At 42.0% G+C, this 21601-nt stretch overlaps 1 protein-coding gene across 2 annotated transcripts in view; it reads left to right on the top strand.

Annotated features, from left to right (window-relative positions):
* sf1 (splicing factor 1) overlaps positions 1–20471 on the top strand; it is a 32935-nt gene extending 12464 nt beyond the window's left edge. The window contains exons 5-14 of one of the 2 annotated variants that reach the window (XM_057853786.1): positions 2339–2414; positions 11028–11180; positions 11256–11345; positions 14395–14578; positions 14650–14765; positions 14846–14953; positions 15028–15220; positions 15295–15502; positions 19358–19522; positions 19585–20471. In XM_057853786.1, coding sequence (XP_057709769.1) covers positions 2339–2414; positions 11028–11180; positions 11256–11345; positions 14395–14578; positions 14650–14765; positions 14846–14953; positions 15028–15220; positions 15295–15502; positions 19358–19522; positions 19585–19907 — 1616 coding nt within the window. In that variant the 3' untranslated portion in view covers positions 19908–20471. Of the gene's footprint in view, positions 1–2338; positions 2415–11027; positions 11181–11255; positions 11346–14394; positions 14579–14649; positions 14766–14845; positions 14954–15027; positions 15221–15294; positions 15503–19357; positions 19523–19584 lie in introns of those variants that run through there. The other variant, XR_009066519.1, reaches the window with a different exon arrangement.
* Positions 20472–21601: the final 1130 nt, after the last annotated feature.

Here is a 21601-nt window from a genome sequence, read left to right as displayed (position 1 = left end):
GGCAGTGCTTATTAAAGTTAACGATGATTGACAGAGACGCTTGTAAGCCGACACTTCAATGCGCCGCGTGCATCGTTTAACTTGTTAAACAGTTGCCGTGGCAACTCATTGTGTGTAATTGAGCAGCTTGAGCGGATTTGAGCGGACTCACTCAAGAAGCATTTAATAAAGACAATGATTTTTCTTTATTTTTGTTGGAAAATGATTCGGTGGGACAGTAACATGTTTAATACTGATCGTAATTCGTACATTTGGAGTGCTGAAAAACCGTTTATTGAAATATATATGGGGGAAAACACTCAGGTGACTTGAAGTTCCACTCTTAAACCCACAATTTGGCGAAATTTCAAATTGTCCTATTTGCATCATTGGAAAGCTTAAAATCTATCTGGGGGAAGAAAAATTTTGAACAGGGCATTTAATAAAAATCTTTTTTTTTGTAACTCCTAAACCTTAACCACCATGATTTCAATGAGATATTTTCGCATACTTACCTTGTTTCGATCCAAAAACTCCGTGTAGCATGTATCACCGAGTTTCAAGACACAGCTGTGAATGGCCACGGATGGACTTTTTGGGGATTTTAAGGGTGAAACACGGTAATATAACAAGGGTCGCAATGCAGAAATCGCAGACATCAAGGAGTGATCAAGATTTTTTTTCTTTCCCCAAAATATATACCCTTTTAAATATTTTTTTTCCCCCAAAGTTTTCTTTGTTTGGATTGATTATTTATCATCTAAAATATCGGAGAAAATTCGACAGTAACAAAAACAAAAATACGATTAAACAATAGTAATGAGGTAGATATCCGTGAACCATTTAGACACTATTTTTTTCATTGTGACGTAATAAGTTTAAAATATGTGAGTATTTTTTTTTTTTTAAACGAATAAAATAAGTTTTTCAAAGTAAATATTAGATATCAGTTAATGATTCTAAGATAAAAATGATTGACATTTCAAATAATTCTTTTTATGGCTGGGTTGAAACAAAAGCGGTGTCTGTAAACAGGGCTCTCCAGGGTAAAACGAACAAATTAAAAAGTCTGGGGGCTTAATGCGCCACGAAACTGCTGTGGTAGCATATGGATATATTGTTCCATCAAACACAACAGTTCTTTTGGATTAAAATGCATCAGTTTATTTTATGGGGGGGTGCAAGAGCAGACACTGCTTTTTCAGCCTTGTCTTTGTTTTCCGCCATATATATATATTGTTTTTTTAAGTTATACTATGGCGGAAAAAATCGAAAAAACATGTCTTAAATGTATCTCTTTCCAATGATAAATCTGAATGAATACATTGAACACAAACAAGAACAAGTTTTTTTGGGGGGTGGGACTTAATTGTTTTCACTTGTTGCAGGGGGTTCTGGTCCCCAATAACCGTGAAAAACGGATCACTGTGTAATTTAAGTAAAAAAAAAAAAAAATTGTGCTGGCTAGAGTCGCCAGTGTTTAAAGCCAGTTAACATTTTACATTGTTACAGCCACCTTGTGGTCACAGTAATTCACTGCATCCATCGTGTGACACAGTTTGGAACACATGCTCGTTCACTTTTACACTACAGAGCCTGTTGGTCGCATTGACACTGTTGAGTGCTTTTACGTTGGTCTTTTGCACCCGATTCCGATACTTTGGAAAATGGCCGGATTTCCGTTCTAGGAGCTGCGGATAGTTTATCCAGCCTGAAAGCGGCGATAGTCTGTTCTCCCCCACCCCATTCATTAAAAAGAAATTTAAATATAAAATTTTGCTTATTTTTATTATTAAGAATTGTTTGAAAAATTCCCTTTTACTCATTATTATTTACTGTTTCAATTGAACGAATTCATTGAAATTTCATTTAACATTTTTAATAATTTATTCATTGCCCATTCCAATATATGTGCGCGTTTACTTCAATTGGATATTAAATGAAGGCAGCAAAATACTGTTGCGTGGGCTGCAACTTTGAGACGGCTGTCCTGTATAAATGTCATAAAAACATTTAAGAAAAAAATGTGCTTTGATGAGGTAATATTAGTAGGGGGTTCGGATTTTGACCTAAATGTGAATGTTGATGCGATCATATGTTTTGAAATGAGTTCTTGATTGTGAAATGTTGAATCTGTTCATCCCGCTAATGTTAATAACATGGAAATGTTGTAGCTTAACAACCGTGTTGTCTGACATGAATTTGATATTTTTTTTTTGGTTTGTTTGTTTTGCCGCGAAAATGAGCGACGAGACGGTGCTCCCCTTGCGCGGGCGGAGCCTTGTCTCGTTTTGATGGTGTTGTGATAACCACATTTCTCCCCATCCTTGTTTTTCTTTCCTAACCTGAATTCTTCCAGTCCAACTGCAGATCGAAGACCTGACACGTAAACTGCGTACAGGAGACCTGGGAATCCCTGTTAACCCTGAGGACAGGTCGGAAAAAGATTAAACCCATCAACAGTAACAATTTCTCTACCTTATTGCCTTTTTTTTTTTGTACGGGGAAGGAAAACATTGTGTTGTTAGAGTGAGAATGACGTGTGTTAGTTTTTAAAATGGTAGTCTCAGAGGAGAATTAATTCAAATTATGAAACAAGAAAATCTTGTCTTGAATCCTCTTTTGCCAAATTAGCTTCATATTTCCTTCCCCCTTTTGTTTGTGAGCAGTTGCTTTCTTGTGACAATAGATGCAAATACATCACTTTTTTTTCAAACAGGTTTGGGTGCGTAACTTTTCAACAGCTTTTAAAGCCTTAAAGCAACACTTGGCAACTTTCAACCTTCATAAAATCTTTTCATATTTGTAAAATGTCGACATCTGATAAAATGAGAACACAGGCAGGATGATCACGAACGTGGATAGCGGTTTTACGTGACAAAAATAAAGTAAGCCGTCATTGGACGTCTTAGTAGAGGCAAACTATCAACATTTTTGGGTAATGCAAAAACTAATCAAACTGCTGTGTTTGACTGTGTCCCCTAATGATATGTAGAGCACACAACAGATCTGGATGCTAACTATTTCCATAATACAACCCCTAGAAAAAAAAAGGGAATCACCAGCCTCGGACGAGCACTCCCTCAGACATTTTATTATGTGGAACAAACTCAGATAAAAAGCTTAAAAAATAATGAATTAGTTCAAAAGTGCAACTCTTTAGCATTCAAAAACACTAAAAGAAATGAATAAAAAAACATTGTGGTGGTCAGTAAATGTTACTTTTTGGGAATTTTGATGTTTTCTTCAGGCAGTCATCTTTGTAAATCTCACTGGAACAGCACCAAACCAAAGTTCCAGCATCATTACCTTGTCAAGAGTCAAGAATCTGCATTGGACAAGGTGTCAAGAGTCAAGAATCTGCATTGGACAAAGTGATGATGCTGGAACTTTTGTTTGGTGCTGGTGCTGGAATGCTTTTAAGTTTTAACTCTGTGGCATGATGCATTGTCATCTTGGAAAATGACATATTTTCAATTGAAGGGATACAAAACCTGTCTAAAATCTCAATGTAAACTTGTGCATTTTTTGAAGATTCAACCACAGCCATCTCCCCAGTGCCTTTGCCTGACATGCAACCCTGTATCATCAAGGACTGAGGGAATTTTGATGTTTTCTTCAGGCAGTCATCTTTGTAAATCTCACTGGAACGGCACTAAACCAAAGTTCCAGCATCATTACCTTGTCCAGAGTCAAGAATCTGCATTGGACAAGGTGTCAATAGTCAAGAATCTGCACTGGACAAAGTGATGATGCTGGAACCTTTGTTTGGTGCTGGAATGCTTTAACAGTTTTAGCACTGTGGCATGAGCATTGTCATCTTGGAAAATGACATATTTCCAGTTGAAGGGATACAAAAGCTGTCTAAAATCTCAATGTAAACTTGTGCATTTATTGAAGATTCAACCACAGCCATCTCCCCAATGCCTTTGCCTGACATGCAACCCTATATCATCAAGGACTGAGGGTATTTTGATGTTTTCTTCAGGCAGTCATGTTTGTAAATCTCACTGGAACGGCACTAAACAAAAGTTCCAGCATCATTACCTTGTTCAATGCAGATTCTTGACAATGACGAAGAAAACGTCAAAATTCCCTCGGTCCTTGATGATACCGGGTTCAAATTGTAAGGTGAGAACCAACATGTTCATGTAGGTAAAGAGTGACACTGTGGAGGTTTGGCAGAGTGTCCAGTTGACGTCAACAACAATGGCGACCTACCCGTTAATTCTTTGTTTTAAAATTAAAAATTTTATTAAAATGAAAACATTAAGAGTGGTTTTATTATGAAATTATTATAACCCGTACTAACATATCTTTTAAGAATTACATGTCCTTCTATCTGTGGATTCTTTTAAGGCAAAACACCAGTGTTTTTGTCCACCGGCGTCGCTAAAATCGACTAAAACTGAAAAGTTCCCAAGTGTTGCTTTTAAGAGTTGGTTTTTCCTAAAAGTATGTCTTTTTTGTTGATCCTCTCTTAGCCTGCTTTGAGACCACAGGCGAATCTGATTCCAATCTGATTCCTCCTCAAATCTGATTTTTAGGGCTGACTGTCCACACTGAACCTTGTTCAGACTTGCAACCAAAAGTGTAGACAAAATGAACTCAATTCAACGATTAAGTTGAAGTTGTTTTAGGCATTTTGTATGTAACAATGAAGACATAATGGATGACTATTTAAAAATATTTGATTAGTTTCATAATATTAGTGATTCAGCAACCCAACCTGAGTGTAGCAGTGAACTCTCTCTCCTACTTTCATATCATATTACACACACCAACCCACACACAAGGACCCAAACGGGACTGTTCACGGCTGCTGGGGAAAAATCATTCATCAACTTAGTTGGCAACTAATTTGATTTTAATCGATTAGTTGTTGCAGCTTTACAGAAGTCACAAAGCACAGAAATCCGTTTTTTGTGAGATGGATTGAAACCACATACCATAATTTTCGCACTAAATGGCACACCCGACTAAAAGCCGCACCCTTCAAATTTGGCACAAAAATGGCATTTGTTCAGAGATAAGCCACACTATAAGCCACAGCTCTCCTCTGTGTATTATGGGATATACACCAAAAGATATTAATCGTTAACACTTTGTTTTATTGCGGCATCATATGACTGTCATAGGACCAACTGAACCACCAATATGCTGCAAAGCTTCATTGCTTCAAGAAGCTTCATTTGGCCATCACTTGGAGACAGTCAACCTTTGCTGTTGTCCAACATGCCTCCTAGCATGCATTGCAGCGCTACAGATACAAATTACGATCAAAATTTATGTTCTGTGCCAATTTCTTCAGTTACTGTTCTATTTGTTTCATTAATTGCTAGTTATAGTATTTGGTAACACTTTATTTTAATCTATTAGTTGTTGCAACTTGCAAGTGCATAGTAGTTTCATATCCAATACTGACAAGATGCTTCTCAGTCTGAACAGCTCACACGGGTTTTGACCTTCCGTGAGGTCATTCTATGCTGGATAATGCCCTCAATACCGCAGAACCCTGTCGGGCGTGTCCATAATGTGATAGGCCCAGATCTGATTTGGACACTGGCTAAAAAATAAACAGTCAGCCTTAAAATCATATTTGTGGTGGAAATCTGATTGGAATCTGAAATGCCTGCAGTCTGAACGCAGCCATAGCAATGAACAAGAACACGATTGGACGTCTTTGACAAATTGAACAGAGGTCCTAATTTTGCATTTTCAGCGTAGGAATAACTTCTTGGTTACCAATCATTGAGATTATGCTCATTTTTACAGCATTATTTTGCATATACATTATGGTTGAACCGGTGTTGTTTTTGGCAGCCCTTTTAAATTTTCGTCTTAGTTTTTGGGACGAAAATACTGATTAGTATTGTTCATATTTTAGTCATTTGAAAATTTCTAGTTTTAGTCGACATTTGCTCAAAATGTTTTCATTTATAAACTTAAACAGATTTAGTTTATGAATAAATAAAAGGTTTCCAACAATTTCGAATGACCATTGACAGACGAGGACATAATTGTAGAGTCTACAAGGACATCACCATCTTCGTGATGATAATGAACACTTAGCAGGAAAATATGACATCATTTTTAATAAATTAAATTCACCCGGATGCCACGAGGTGGTTTTATGGGTGTTTGCGATTCATGTTGCGATATTAAAACTAGAAGAATTTTCACCAGATGACTTGAATAGCTTTGTTTGGGAAGACTTTGGCTGACTCACCATGACCACATTATATTCATATTATCCCGTTTTATTCAGGTTAAGGGCGTTGATCTGTGAATGATGATGATGATGATGATGATTTATAAAAATGGATCCAGGAGGCACAAAATAGATGATTTGTATAACAGTTTATTTCAAAAATATTAAATGTATTTGAAACCTAAAAATAAAAGAACAGGTGTTGCTCACAGCCTGATACGCACCTAACCACACTTTAAGTTTTCACATAGTCATGTGTAAATCTGGAAACCCCATGAAATATTCAATTCTTTATTAAGAAATGTTCATATATCAATGTCTGATCTTTTTTTCTTTATCTCTGGAAAAGGTGATTTAATTGCAGATAAACAACATTTCACATTGTTTTACTTATTAAACCAAATATATCAACAAAAATGCATATTCAAACTGAGGAAAAAGTTTGGACACCCTACCACCTCATAGCTAGTGTTACCCCCATTGGCTGAAATAACTAAAGTGAGATGCTTTTTGTAGCCATCTAACAGTCTTTGACATCGGTCTGAAGAAAGTTTGTCCTACTCCTCAACGCGGAATACTTTCAGCTGTGATATATTTGAGCGGTTTCTTGCATGCACAGCCCGTTTCAAGTCACCCCACAGCATCTCAATAGGATGAAAGATCTGGGCTTTGACTCGGCCATTCCAGGACTCTCCATTTTTTCCTTTTAAGCCAGTCCTTGGTGGATTTACTGGTATGATTTGGGTCATTCTCATGTTGCAGGGTCAGCTTTAATATTTTCATAGATGATCTCACATGTTCCTCAAGCACCCTCTGATACACGATAGAATTCATGGTGGATTATATGATGGTGAGCTGGCCAGGTCCTATTGTAGCAACGCATCCCCAAGCCATGACACTTTCACCTCCATGCTTCACAGTTGGTACGAGGTTCTTTTCCTGGAATGTTGTATTGGGTTTACGCCAAACATGTCCTCTGTTCTGGTGTCAGAATAATTCATTTTTAGATTCACCTGTCCAAAGAACATTAAGTCCTGTTCTTTGTCTACATTCGCTCTGGCAAAGTTCAGCTTGGAGAGCAAAGTTTTCCTCCCATGAAGGTCAAACTTTTGAAGTCTCTGACCATCAACAGTAGCAAGAGCCTGCTATAGGTCCCGTGATGACATTGTAGGGTTTTTGGAGACTTCTTTTAGCATCTTGTGGTCTGCTCTCTGGGTGAACTTGGCTTGGACGGTGAATGGGGTAGTTACCTGTCTCGCAGACACCCTATAACTGTTTACATTAGTTTAACAAATTTATTATAGTAAATAGGGCTGCAGCTATCGAATATTTTAGTAATCGATTAATCGACTGAAAATTCTATCGATTAATCGAGTAATCGGATAAAACAAATATATTTTTAGGTGAAGAGCAATTATAAATATACATGAGAAAACAAGACATTTCATCTAATTTTGAACCATTTTCAGTCAATGTCTTTATTTTCGATGTATATTGTTGAAAACAGCCAACAATTGCATCTCAGATGTAACTAGAATAAAAAAAAAAAAAAGACTAATTCACTGCTTTCACTCAAAAAACTTTTAGATCTTATTAAAAAATATATATATATATCTTACTTAAAAATGCCGTTACGCTTGATAACACAAATCACTTATAAGTTAGGATTTTTTCCCACGTCTTTCAATTGAATTTCTCTCTGTGTCAAGCCATTTTTAAGTTCTAGTTAAGTTTTAAGTTAGTCTAAACTGCAAGTCCTGATAGGATTTTGAGTTTTTGCAGTGTTCAAAATAAATGTATGATACAGGCTGTATTGGAGCACATTAGGGACCAGTGCTACTTGGTGTTTTATCCAGCAATGACTACTGAGCTAAAATTGAGAGTTAGCATGATTAAGTTTTTATTTTACACCCTCATCACTCCACAAGGCTATGTTACGTTAAAGCCTGTATGTAAGACACGTTAGCCACGCATCGACAGTGGTCATAATTAATTGAAACCTCGCCCTCCGCAGGGCTAACGTTACGTGAGCTAGTAGCGACAGTAACGTTAATCTTATTTATTAGCGCTTAGCGCTCTTTATTAGCGCTTAGCGCTCTACTGCTTTAAGATGGCGGCTGTTTACTAAAGCTGCCCAGACGCGGCCGAGTCTGTCATTTAGCATCTAGTTCAACATATATGTGATCTCTATGAGACGCATGAGACGCTACCTGTACCAACGTAGCATCGTGCGGGCTAGTATTTAGCAACGTCGGCGTCGTTTGTGGCGGCTGTCGGCTGCAGTAATTTTTTTTTTTTTTTTTCTTCCTCTCCGCACGTGACAGCGCGTTGTCCCGCATTAAAAGAAAAGTAGTCCGAGCAAAACGTGATGCTTAGAGTTGTCAAAATAAACGATTACTCGAGGTGAATAAAATTACTCGGATCAGTTTTTAAACTCGAGTTACTCGAGTTGCTCGAGTACTCGTTTCAGCTCTAATAGTAAAGCATTAAGGAGACGTTACGCCATGCCATTTGATACAGTAAAGTTGACCAGCTTCTCTGCCCTTGCCTGATAAGCGAAGGAAAGGACGTCAGCATCTCTTCAGTGGGGTCAGAACACCCTTGCCCTACGAAGGACACAACTTGATAGCTCGGCAACTTAGACGTCAAGACATGCCTCAGTTGCCGTGGCAACCACAACCCAGCCACGAAAGATGACACACGAACTTGACCGCCCAAACCTGCCACAGAAGGATCCCTCGGATCCCACTTCCGCCCGGCCCACTCCACCGCAGCTTTCAAAAGACTGAACGTTTAGCTAACAACTGTCGCTTCTCGGGTACATTTAGATGTATCCACTGTTTTGCTGACCCTGGATCCAGCATTTCCTCTCCATTGTCTGTTTTTGCCTTGCTATTTGATCACTGTCGACGAATAAATTTTCAACCTGTTCTTGGTGAGCTTTCTTTTTGGCCTTTCTGGCCGACTTGCTGTGGCTGCGCCAGCGGGACGCCTACTGGTTCTCGGCTGTTGCGGTTCCAGCGGCTTGGCCGGGAGGCCGAATTCCTTCCAGACCTGGGCATGTTGGCAGTTGTTTGGAATGCCCTCCACTTGTAGACTATTTTCTGGACAGTGGAATGGCTTTTAAGATCTTTTGAAATCCCTTACCAGACTCATAAGCGTCTACAATCTTCTTTCTGAAGTCCTCCGACAGCTCCTTTGATCTCACCATGGTGTTTTCTCTCACTTCAACAGTCAGGGGCAGACCAAACTAAATGTGAGGTTTAAATAAGGCAATCCTCCCTTCAAAACACTGGGTAATGATGTTCTAATCATGTGCACCTGATGTGATACCCCTGGATTGAATGTGGGGGTGTCCTCATGTATTCCTCAACAGAAATTGCATCGATTTAAAATAAAATCTTGTAGTTCTGTTCTTGAATGTAAAATAATCTAAAATATCCATATGACCAAATTTGTTAGAACACACACAGGCTTCTTTAGGCTGTCCTATTTTTTTCTTATGACGACCTTAATCCTTAAAAAAAAAAAAAAAGTCCCACATCCTGTTGTGCATATTGTGACATATTGTGTAGGCCTAATACCAACTAATATATTTGTATGACCCTAAACCGTTTATCTTAAACTCTGAGTGCACACAGATCCACCGCGGGTCAAAATCCGTCCTTTAGACTGAGCCTTGCAGGTCTGTCCTCCGTACTGATCACATCACGAAGGAATGGGACTCCAAATCCCAACTGCTAATCTTTTCAACGACGACCCAAAACTGATAGCACGTCACATGAGTGACACGGCCGAACACTGCTGAATGTGTTCTAACTACACACTAAGAAAATATTGTGAATTTATGACGGAAAATATGGCGAATTTTCATCTCGTTCTCGTGTCAGACGACAACTGGCATCCATCTCGTTATGTTTTAGTCTCCCAAGAAACAGTTTCAGTGCGTCAGCGTGACGTCATCGTCATGACAAAAATTGTTCGTTGACGAAAACGACACTGACGAGGTGTCATTAACCCCGGCCGGCTGGGTAGCCCGGCTCGGTGAGAGCCCCCGGGCCGGGGAATCCGCTTAAATCAATCTTTCAGGGATATCTGTTCACCGAGGATCCACTGATGACGAGGAGTCGTAAATTCTCCGTTGTCAGTATGTGTGTCCCCGTCCACTGGAGTTTTTCAGCTTCGAAACAGCAACCCAAAGGTTGATTCTTGCAGCCGAAACTCTTTTTAATCTCTCGGGACGACCGAGCGGAGGTGCTTGACGTCGTCACCGCTGGAGTTACTCTTGACTTGATTTTGTCTCCCTTCATGTGCTCCACGTCACATGCTTAATAAATGTCTCTCTCTGCTGGGAGAGCGTAGGAAAAGGTGGATATCTAATCCTAATTCCTTTCCTCTAACCCAAATTACCCCCCGTTCCGTCAATTCTAACCCTTTTTCAAGCACAGAGCCTCCCTAACGCAGCAACGCAGGTTTTTCAGCATCCGAAGGGGAGGCGCGGACACCGAGCAACTCTCAGCGCCTCTGCTTAGGATTTCACTTTCCTCCCGACTGTTCTCTCTTTTAGGCCAACAATCCTGTATGCAGGTGTTACTATGGCCACGCGTTTCAGTATTGGAACATCACACGGCTCTGGTTACGCCAGGGTCGTATTCCTCAAGTCATAGGCTAAACAATCGATATTTTATGCCAGGACATTATATCATGACCAAAAAGAAAGGGGGAAAAAATTCTTGAGTTTAGCCGTAGGGAGATTTTGCGACTGCGCGTTGCCGATCGGCTCGGTTTTCGAGAATTAAAACCAACGATTTCTTCCTTGTCTCCCGTATGACTCCAGGTCTCCCTCGCCGGAGCCCATTTACAACAGCGAGGGCAAAAGGCTGAACACTCGCGAGTATCGCACGCGCAAGAAGATCGAAGAGGAGCGGCACGCCCTCATCACAGAAATGGTCGGACTCAACCCGGATTTCAAGCCACCTGCCGATTACAAGTATGTGGGGGGAAAAAACTTTGACAATGGAGAAATGGCGTTTTCATTTTTTTTCACTTTAACTTCCCCATGTAGACCTCCAGCCACCAGAGTGAACGACAAAGTGATGATTCCGCAAGACGAATATCCCGAGATCAACTTTGTCGGTCTTCTGATCGGACCGCGGTGAGTCGGAAGCTCCGGGTGGAAGTCGTTAGGGTTGGGCATCGTTTGAATTTGAACGGTTCCGACTCCACGTTTCGATTCCGGTTCCTAACGATTCTCGATTTAGATTCTTTTAAAAGGCAGAGTCAGAAAAATGCATGGTTTATACTAGGGGTGTGACAATTTATCGAAATAGTGATATATCGCGATACTTCGTATCCCAAAAGGTTATCGATATGCTCCTGCCACGAATCGAGATATCATTTTAAAAAGCAGTCACTGTAAAAAAAAAATAAATAAATAAATAAAAACCAACAAGTTGCTACCAAAATCTTCCACCATAATCGTGTCTTAGTTAACCATAAGGCTGCATTGATGGGGCCCGACGTCCAATCATTTAGACTGGGAACGTTCATTCGAAACGAGCATTTACAGTTATTCTGTCTGATTTTCAGGGCATTTACAGGTTACTTGCTGTTCATTTTGGGGCATTTCCAGGTCATTTCCTGTTGAGTTTGAGTCACTGCCTATTGATTCGGGTGATTCCCATGTCACTTCCTGTTCTATAACTCGAAATAAACAGGAAGTGATCCATAAAATACCCCAAAATCAACAGGAAGTAACCGAAAATCAACTGGTAAATGACATTAAATGGCCCAAAATTACCTCATTGCCTGGCATTGGCTGCCATTGACGGCCATAGACGTTAAATCCGTTTGAAGTGGGAGGGATGGCAGCGAATGATTCGCTGCCACCCTGCCACTTAAAATGGATTGGACGTTTACAAGTGATAAACTCATTCCAATTCACAACAGAAGCTTGTTTTTCTGTTTATTAGTTGTTTGTGGAATATCCTAGAATGATTTCCTGACCAATGTATCGATAATCCTTGTATCGCCATATCGTCAGATCATTGTTATCGTGAGCTTTGTATCGCAAATCGTATCCTATCGTGAGGTACCAAGAGGTTCCCACTCCTAGTTTATACAGTGGGGCAAGTAAGTATTTAGTCAACCACCAATTGTGCAAGTTCGCCTACTTGAAAAGAATAGAGAGGCCTGTAATTGTCAACATGGGTAAACTTCAACCATGAGAGACAGAATGTGGAAAAAAAAACAAAATCACATTGTTTGATTTTTAAATAATTTCCAAATCAGAGTGGAAAATAAGTATTTGGTCACATACAAAAAAATAAGATTTCTGGCTGTTAAAGAGGTCTAAATTCTAACGAGGCTCCACTCGTTACCTGTATTAATGGCACCTGTTTTAACTCTTTATCGGTATAAAAGACAGCTGTCCACAATCTCAGTCAGTCACACTCGAACCTCCACTATGGCCAAGACCAAAGAGCTGTCGAAGGACACCAGAGACAAAATTGTAGACCTGCACCAGGCTGGGAAGACTGAATCTGCAATAGGGAAAACGCTTGGTGTAAAGAAATCAACTGTGGGAGCAATTATTAGAAAATGGAAGACCTACTAGACCACTGATAATCTCCCTCGATCTGGGGCTCCATGCAAGATCTCACCCCGTGGCGTCAAAATGATAACAAGAACGGTGAGCAAAAATCCCAGAACCACACGGGGGGACCTACTGAATGACCTACAGAGAGCTGGGACCACGGTAACAAAGGTTACTATCAGTAACACAATGCGCTGCCAGGGACTCAAATCCTGCACTGCCAGACGTGTCCCCCTGCTAAAGAAAGTACACGTCGCTAGAGAGCATTTGGATGATCCAGAAGAGGACTGGGAGAATGTGTTATGGTCAGATGAAACCAAAGTAGATCTTTTTGGTAGAAACACAGGTTCTCTTGTTTGGAGGAAATGAATACTGAATTGCACCATACCCACTGTGAAGCATGGGGGTGGAAACGTCATGCTTTGGGGCTGTTTTTCAGCAACGGGACCAGGACGACTGATCTGTGTAAAGGAAAGAATGAATGGGGCCTTGTATCGAGAGATTTTGAGTGAAAATCTCCTTTCATCAGCAAGGGCTTTGAAGATGAGACGTAGCTGGGTCTTTCAGGGTGACCGTGATCTCAAACACACAGCCAGGGCAACAAAGGAGTGGCTTCGTAAGAAGCATTTCAAGGTCCTGGAGTGGCCTAGCCAGTCTCCAGATCTCAACCCATTAAAACATCTGTGAAGGGAGTTGAAAGTCCGTGTTGCCCAACGACAGCCCCAAAACATCACTGCTCTCGAGGAGATCTGCATGGAGGAATGGGCCAAAATACCAGCAACAGTGTGTGAAAAGCTTGTGAAGAGTTACAGAAAACGTTTGGCCTCCGTTATTGCAAAGGGTATATAACAAAGTATTGAGATGAACTTTTGGTATTGACCAAATACTTATTTTCCACCATAATTTGCAAATAAATTCTTTAAAAATCAAACAATGTGATTTTCAGTCCCCCCCCCCAACATTCTGTCTCTCATGGTTGAAGTTTACCCATGTTGACACTTACAGGCCTCTCTAATATTTTTCAAGTGGGAGAACTTGCACAACTAGTAGCTGACTACTTATTTGCCCCACTGTATTCTTTTGCCTATGCTTTAGAGTGTCTTATGCTGCAGGCATTTTTAGTACAGAATATCAAACAAACAACTTGCAAAACGCAGTCCAGATTAGCCGCATGCACAGTATAAAATCAGAAACAGATTTTGTTGAGGAAAATGATCATATCTGCCTTCTCAGGCAGTAAGTGTCAGCGTTCCAGACAGTGTCTCCTGCAGCGGAGAACACACGTTCACTGGGTGTAGATGAACCTTGAACGCATCAATTTGAGGAAGGGAAATCTGACAGCAAAGGATGTTTTTGTTCCACCACCATGCAGTAGGGTCCTCAGACAAAACTGCTGTTGGCTGGTGCTCACAGCAGAACAGTATTACTGGAGTGAAGTATGGGGAAAAAAATGGCAGCTATTTTATGCAGTCAGGACATCGAAACTTTGAATCGAAATAAAATTTGGTTCCGGGAGAATTTGCGTTAGTCCCGGATCCCATCGATGCGCAACGCTAGAAGTCGTGCGGGCTTTCTCCCGTTCTCATTGGCGCGAACGTTTCCTCTTCAGCGGGAACACCTTGAAGAACATCGAGAAAGAATGCTGCGCCAAAATCATGATCCGCGGCAAAGGTTCGGTGAAGGAGGGCAAAGTGGGCAGGAAGGACGGACAGATGCTGCCCGGCGAAGACGAACCTCTCCACGCTTTGGTCACGGCAAACACCATGGAGAACGTCAAGAAAGCAGTGGAGCAGGTATGGTTTTCGCCGTCCCCGCCCGCGGTTTACCTTTCGGCATGTTTTGGTAAACGCAAGGTCCTCCTCAGATTCGTAACATCCTGAAGCAAGGTATCGAGACTCCCGAGGACCAGAACGATCTGCGCAAGATGCAGCTAAGAGAGCTCGCCAGGCTTAATGGAACGTTGCGGGAAGATGACAACAGGTAGGTTGGAGATTTACCTTGAACCCCGAAGCCTCTGTTGAGCAAGAATTTAAAAAATTTGAATCATCTGGTCTCCGTAGGATCCTTCGTCCTTGGCAGAACACCGAGCCCCGCAGCATCACCAACACCACCCTGTGTACTAAGTGCGGCGGAGCGGGCCACATCTCCTCTGACTGCAAGTATACCAGGTAACCATCCGTTCCTTCCTCTGGATTTGTTCTTGATGTTAAAATGTCAATCTTTTCCTCTTTCTGTCGCCTAGTACTTTTGCCGCCCAAAGAGCAGCGGGCGGCGAGCCCCCACAGTCAGCGCAGGACAAGGCTCGAATGGACAAGGAGTACCTGTCGCTCATGGCCGAGCTGGGTGAAGCCCCGATTCCGGGACCGGGCGCGCCACACTCCGGCGCGCCGGGAGGACCCCCTCGGCCTTCTGCGCCGAGCAACCAAGTGCCGCCGGTTCGTTTCCCCCGCAGAAATACTCCTGTTGCCATTTTAGATTGTTTCTGACTATGATTTTTATTGGGACTCAGAACCGGCCTCCCTGGATGGCCTCAGGCGCCAACGACAACAGGAACTTCCACGCCATGCACGCAGGCGCCCCTCACAACTTCCCACCTCCGATGCCCGGTATGGGTGGGCCTCCTATGCCCCCGAACCCCAATGGCATGCCTCCACCGTGGATGCAGCCGCCGCCTCCCCCGATGGGTCAGGGTCCAGGACCTCATGGTCACCCCATGGGTACGCTATCAAACTACTTGCAATTACAAATGTGTTTCTCAATCGCACATTCTCTGCGGGTTGCAGACCCAGATCGTCGTCCTTCTTTTTCCTTTTATTTGGCCCTACGTACTACATTTCCACAACAATAGTGGTCCTTCTGTTAACGGACCCATTTCAAGGAGTAGGGGGAAATTCTTAATAGCCGTGTAAAGAGTTTTACTAATTTCGGCGAGAAGGTGAATAGTTTTTTTTGTTGTTGTTCGTGAACTACATTTCCACACAAACGCACACCGAGGTACCATTACCTGAGCAAGGAGAGGTATGAAAGTCATTTTTCAAGTGTCCCAGAGCTTCCGAAACTTGGGCAAAAAAAAGCACATTTATCAAAGTTTCATCAGCCTTGATTGTGTGTATCCGTCCGCCGAAAAAGCCTGATAGCACAGATATACAGTATAAGTACACCTTCCCCTTGCTGACGTTAGCGCGAAACTTCTATTTTGGGCCCCGCCTTTCAGCTCAAATTCATTCAAACTTGGCCTTCCGTCCAAGACGGCCATCCACCGCCAAAAAGTCTGATCCAAACTACTGTAATGCTCCGGATATGGGGAAGAAGGAGAGGAGTCCGTACTGGCTTACCCACTTTATTGTGTTAACAATAATAAAGAGAACCAACAAAATAACACCGAGCTGCCGTGACATGGGACCGCTATCTCTCGCTATTTCACCTGTTCTCCCGTTCTTCCTACTCGCTTACCCCTGCGTCACAGCTTCCCAATCCGATCATCTCATAAGGGGGCCGTGCATAGTTACGGACATTATTATACACATGAATTGATTAATGCTGAACCTTCACACTCAGCTGCCGCGAGTTTGAAACGGCCTTAAAAAAAATTCGTATACAATCTCTAATACAGTAGTGGCCAAAGGTATCTGCACCCTTGCAATTCTGTCAGATAATGCTCAATTTCTCCCTGAAAATGATTGCAATTACTAATGCTTATGTAGTAATATCTTCCATTTATTTTGCTTGCAATGAAAAAAACAAAAGAGAATGGGGGAAAATGTAATAATCATTTTACATAAAACTCTGGACCAGACAACAGTATTGGTGGTAGCACAACCTTTAGACAAAATAAATTCGAACAACCGCGTCCGGTATCCATCAGAGTTTCTTACGATGCTTTGCTGGAATTTTAGACCGTTCTTCTTTAGCCAAATGCTCCAGGTCTCTGAAATTTGAAGGGTGCTTTCAGCTTTCTCTCACTGGTTCCTACATTATGCTGCAAAATTTGTTGGTCGTCTTCAGGCTTCATAATGGCATGCACACGAACGATCGAGCAGTCCAGTGCCAGAGGCCGCAAAGCAACCCAAAACGTCAGAAAAACCTCTGCCTTGTTTGACTGTTGTTTCCCCTGTAAAGTCTATGTTGATGCCTTTCCCCCAAAAAGCTTTACTTCTGTCTCATCTGACCATAGAACATTCTTCTAAAACGTTTTTGGCTTTCTCAGGTAAGTTTTGGTAAACTAGCCTGGCTTTTTTATGGCACTGGGTTAGAAGTGGGGTCTTCCTGGGTATCCTACCATAAAGTCCCTTTTCATTCAGATGCCAACGGATAGTACGGGTTGACACTGTTGTACCTTCGGACTGCAGGACAGCTTGAACTTGTTTGGATGTTAGTCGAGGTTCTTTGTCTACCATTCGCACAAGCTTTCGTTGAAATCTCTCGTAAACTTTTCTTTTGCGTCCACATCTAGGGAGGTTAGCCACAGTGCCATGGGCTTTACATCTATTGACGAACTGCACACGATAGACACAGGAACATTCAGGTCTTTGGAGATGGACTTGTAGCCTTGAGATTGCCCTTGCTTCCTCACAATTTTGCCTCTCAAGTCCTCAGACATTTTTTGGTCTTCATTTCTCTATGCTCAATGTGGTACACAAAGGACACAGGACAGAGGTTTAGTCAACTTTAATCCATTTTAACTGGCTGCAAGTGTGATTTAGTCATTGCCACCACCTGTTATGTGCCACAGGTAAGTAACAGGTGCTATTAATTACACAAATTAGAGAAGCATCATGTGGTTTTCAACGGGCGCCAATACTTTTGTACGGCCCGTTTTTGGAGTTTTGTGTAAAATGTAGTGTTGCAACGATTAATCGATTAACTCGAGTAATTTGATTAGAAAAAAAATATTCAAATTTTGCTACTTCGAGTATTCGTTTTATTATGTGGCATTGTAATGGTTTGTTTTGAAAGTGTTTGCATTTCATTTAATTGATTAGGGTGTATACACTGCCCTTTCGTCGCGACAGCGACTATGACATAATTAATTTCACATGGCTTAATCCAGCCGCTCACTGTTCAGACCAACAACATAAGCTAATTTTTTGTTTGAGCTTGTTTTTTTTTTTTTTTTAACACATTCGTAATTTAGTTTATTGGTATATTTAGCGTTTTTTCTGTGGCAATATGTGTTTGAACCATTTTGTGTTGAGCATTGTAAAATTAAAACGTGAGCATTTTACAGCATTTAAGCTAGCACTTTTGCTATGTAAGTTAGCCAATTGTTGTTTTGTTGCACTTAGATCATTTTTTTTTTTTTATTAGGCTCGAGCGTTTACGTCACAGCAGCACGGGATCGTGCGAGATTTGCGACAACACAGCCATTGCGGAAGCACGTCTGCATCACGGGACATTTAAACTTAACGGCAAATACAATTCAACTACGAGTGCCAAAGATGGAAAAATGTAGGGAAAACTTGCCAGTTCGAAACAGAGACAAACTTGTTACCACGGCGAAGGACAGATATGTGAGCAATTTTAAGGATGTGAACAATGTTGACCCTCACGAGCAAGCCGAACACAAATGGAATAAAGATGTCGACAAGCTTCCACCACTACGCGAAATGGACATCATGCTGTATTTAGTGTTTGGTATATGTTACAACACTCATCAGCAATTCCGAAACTACAAATCGCTACAAAGCTACGAACAGTTTTGCTGCGGATGGGTGCAGGATCTTCACTTTATGACCATAGCAAACGGCAACACCATCTTTCTAGCAAAGGTAGGCAATGTGTGTTTACATTAGTCTGTGACCACGGATGTACAAATCTTTTGCTGCATAAAATGTAGCCTGTGTACAAATTCTTTGCCACTCTCTCATGTCAAAATATTACAGCTTTTTCATTTAGCAACGATAGGAATTATGTCTTATGAAGACAATGCACATGTATGCATGCTAGTTGTTTAGCTGTAGCAATAGCTAACAACAGGCCGACTTAGTTACTGAAATTTGCGTAAACAAATGAAATTAACTTACCGGAGTGGAAGTGCATAGAGCAAACTCAGTGTGTAACTGGAGAATCAAACGTTATGCCCTTCTGATAGAGGCCACCCATGCCATTCTTCGACGTTTGGTAAGTTCAGATATGAGCTTTTCCTCGCCTTTTCTCCATGTAGGGATCCGGAAGAAACTCAATGGTGTTCCGTCGAGCTGTACATTCTCCTTTCTATTCGATCGGTTGTTGCAATTCTTTACCGCACAATAATTTCCAACCATTTTTAAAGAGCGACCTGTGTTGAAATGCCTCAGTTTGTTTCTCGCTTCCACAATGGCGATAGCGGCGGAAACCTCGCGAGTGTCACGTCATACGCTCGAGCCTAATACCATTGAGGCTCAGTTCAGGTGTTTTAATTTTCTATGTTCTTTACACGATTACTCGATTATTCAAACTAACTTGTTCATCGATTAATCGACCACTGGGAAAAAAAAAAAAAATTCTTTTGAGGTTTTTCCATTGCAAGCAAAAAAAAATTGAAGATATTACGACCAAAAAAACCTGATTCACGAACCATTTTTCCTCTCTAGGAATGATGCCACCCCCGATGGGCATGATGCCACCTCCGCCGCCACCTCCCAACAGTCAGCCGCCTCCGCCCCCTTCGGGTCCCCTGCCGCCATGGCAACAGCCGGCACCGCCTCCTCCTCCGACGAGCAGCATGGCGACGAGCACGCCGCTGCCCTGGCAACAAAGTAAGGACGTTTCGGTTGTGCTCATTCGTTGAATCAATGCTAACCGCCCCCCTTTACCGCAGATACCCCCACCACATCCAGCCCGGGGACCGGAAGTCTCCCTCCGTGGCAACAGCAGCCCGCGGTATCGGCGCCCCAACCCCCACCGCCCATGGGCGCCCCGTCCATGGTCCCGCCTCCCCCTGGAGTCCAGCCGCCGCTGCCACCAGGAGCTCCTCCTCCTCCCCCGCCGCCGCCCCCCGGCTCAGCCAACATGATGTACGCCCCTCCGCCGCCCCCGCCGCCGATGGACCCTTCCAACTATGTCATGATGGGGATGGGGGTGCCCGGCATGCCGCCATTTGGCATGCCCCCAGCACCCCCGCCCCCTCCGCCCCAGAATTAACTCTCGGACATCCGAGCCACTTCAAAATTCACAGCAGAAGGATGTTCTGTTCTGTTCAGAATCAGTTTTGTGCTCCACCTGATGATACTTTTGAATTTTTTGGGGGTGCGGGCGGGCACGTCACTGTCACATCAGAGTTCACTTTCTGTAAATTAGTTCCTTTCAAAGTTCGTATCCATGAAAAGCATCCATCTGTATGCGTGTCGTGGTTACGTGGAAGCTAACGCTCTCAGGCATCGGTTCTGCAGCGCTATGCAGTTTTTTTTGTTTGTCTACTGAATAAAAAACCTCAAAGGTTGAGTTTGATGACTCGCACGGTCCATTTCAACAGCCGATTGTTTTCCGGGCGATGCCCAGTGATGGGTTTCAGTTAACTCAGAGTAATATTTTTGTAATAAAAGATGGCGCGTTTTAGTTTTGGAAGATTTGATTGCATGTTTGAATCATTTTCCGGCCCCTTTACACTAGCAAATGTTGGTTTTAGTCATTTATCCTGTTGATACGTCGTTTGAATGCCTGATAAGAAATAAACGGATTCATTGAGTGACGTCTCTTTGCGGTGTTGTTGGTATCCCAATAGGTTGCTGTAAATATAAACACTTTAAATTAGTTTATCGCTAGTAGACGTCCAATTCATTTGAAGTGGGAGGGTGGCAGCGAATGAACGAACGTTCATTCGCTGTCACCCTTCCACCTCAAATGGATTGGACGTATACCACTCTCCAATGGCAGACAATTACCAAGCCATTATAGCAGCTGTATCACATTCGAGTACACGGTAATTTAGTATTCAAAGAGGCGTAACTTTTTAGTTTTGGTTGATTTTAGCGACACCATTGGACAAAGGTATGTTTTGCCGTATGGAAGACTGTTTCCCATGAGGACCAGCTGTGCACACCCGCACAGTGTCGTAAAATCAAAAATCAATCTCCCGGTCACCTGCAGATGGATTTAACAAAATTGGTTTCCAAAGGCTGTGTGAAGGATGAATAGTAATAAGGTAATGAATCCAGATGTAGCTAAACAATAGCAACCATGTGGCTAACCGACTAGCTGTCAGTCAACATATCACAAATGTACGTTTGCGTCAATAGTATCCAAGTACATTGGCATCAATAGAATTGACGTACATGGCTGTCAATGGCATGTGTGTACATGGGCGTCAATGCAAGGTAAATGCCATTGAAAATGAATGGGAAATTTGGACGTAAATGGCCGTCAATGGCATCGACTTAAATATGCGTCAATAGAATTGACATCCATGGCATCTGTTTACATGGGTGTCAATGCAATGTAAATGCCATTGGAAATGAATGGGAAATTTGGACGTAAATGGCCGTCAATGGCATCGACTTACATATGCGTCAATAGAATTGACACCCATGGCATCTATTTACATGGGTGTCAATGCAATGTAAATGCCATTGGAAATGAATGGGAAATTTGGACGTACATTGGCATCAATAGAATTGACTTACATGGCCGTCAATGGCATCTGTGTACATGGGCATCAATGCAATGTAAACGCCATTGATAATAAGTGGGAAATTAGGACGTACATGGCCGTCAATGGCATCAACTTACACATGTGTTCATGGAGTCCAAGTACATTGACGTCAATATAACTGAGATACATGGCTGTCAATGGCATCTGTGTACATTGGCGTCAATGCAATTTAAATGCCATTGAAAAT

The sequence above is a fragment of the Corythoichthys intestinalis genome, chromosome 13 (assembly GCF_030265065.1).
Source record: "Corythoichthys intestinalis isolate RoL2023-P3 chromosome 13, ASM3026506v1, whole genome shotgun sequence".
Lineage (NCBI taxonomy): Eukaryota > Metazoa > Chordata > Actinopteri > Syngnathiformes > Syngnathidae > Corythoichthys > Corythoichthys intestinalis.
Note: the sequence above shows the minus strand (reverse complement) of the source record. Positions and strands in the feature narration are given on the sequence as shown.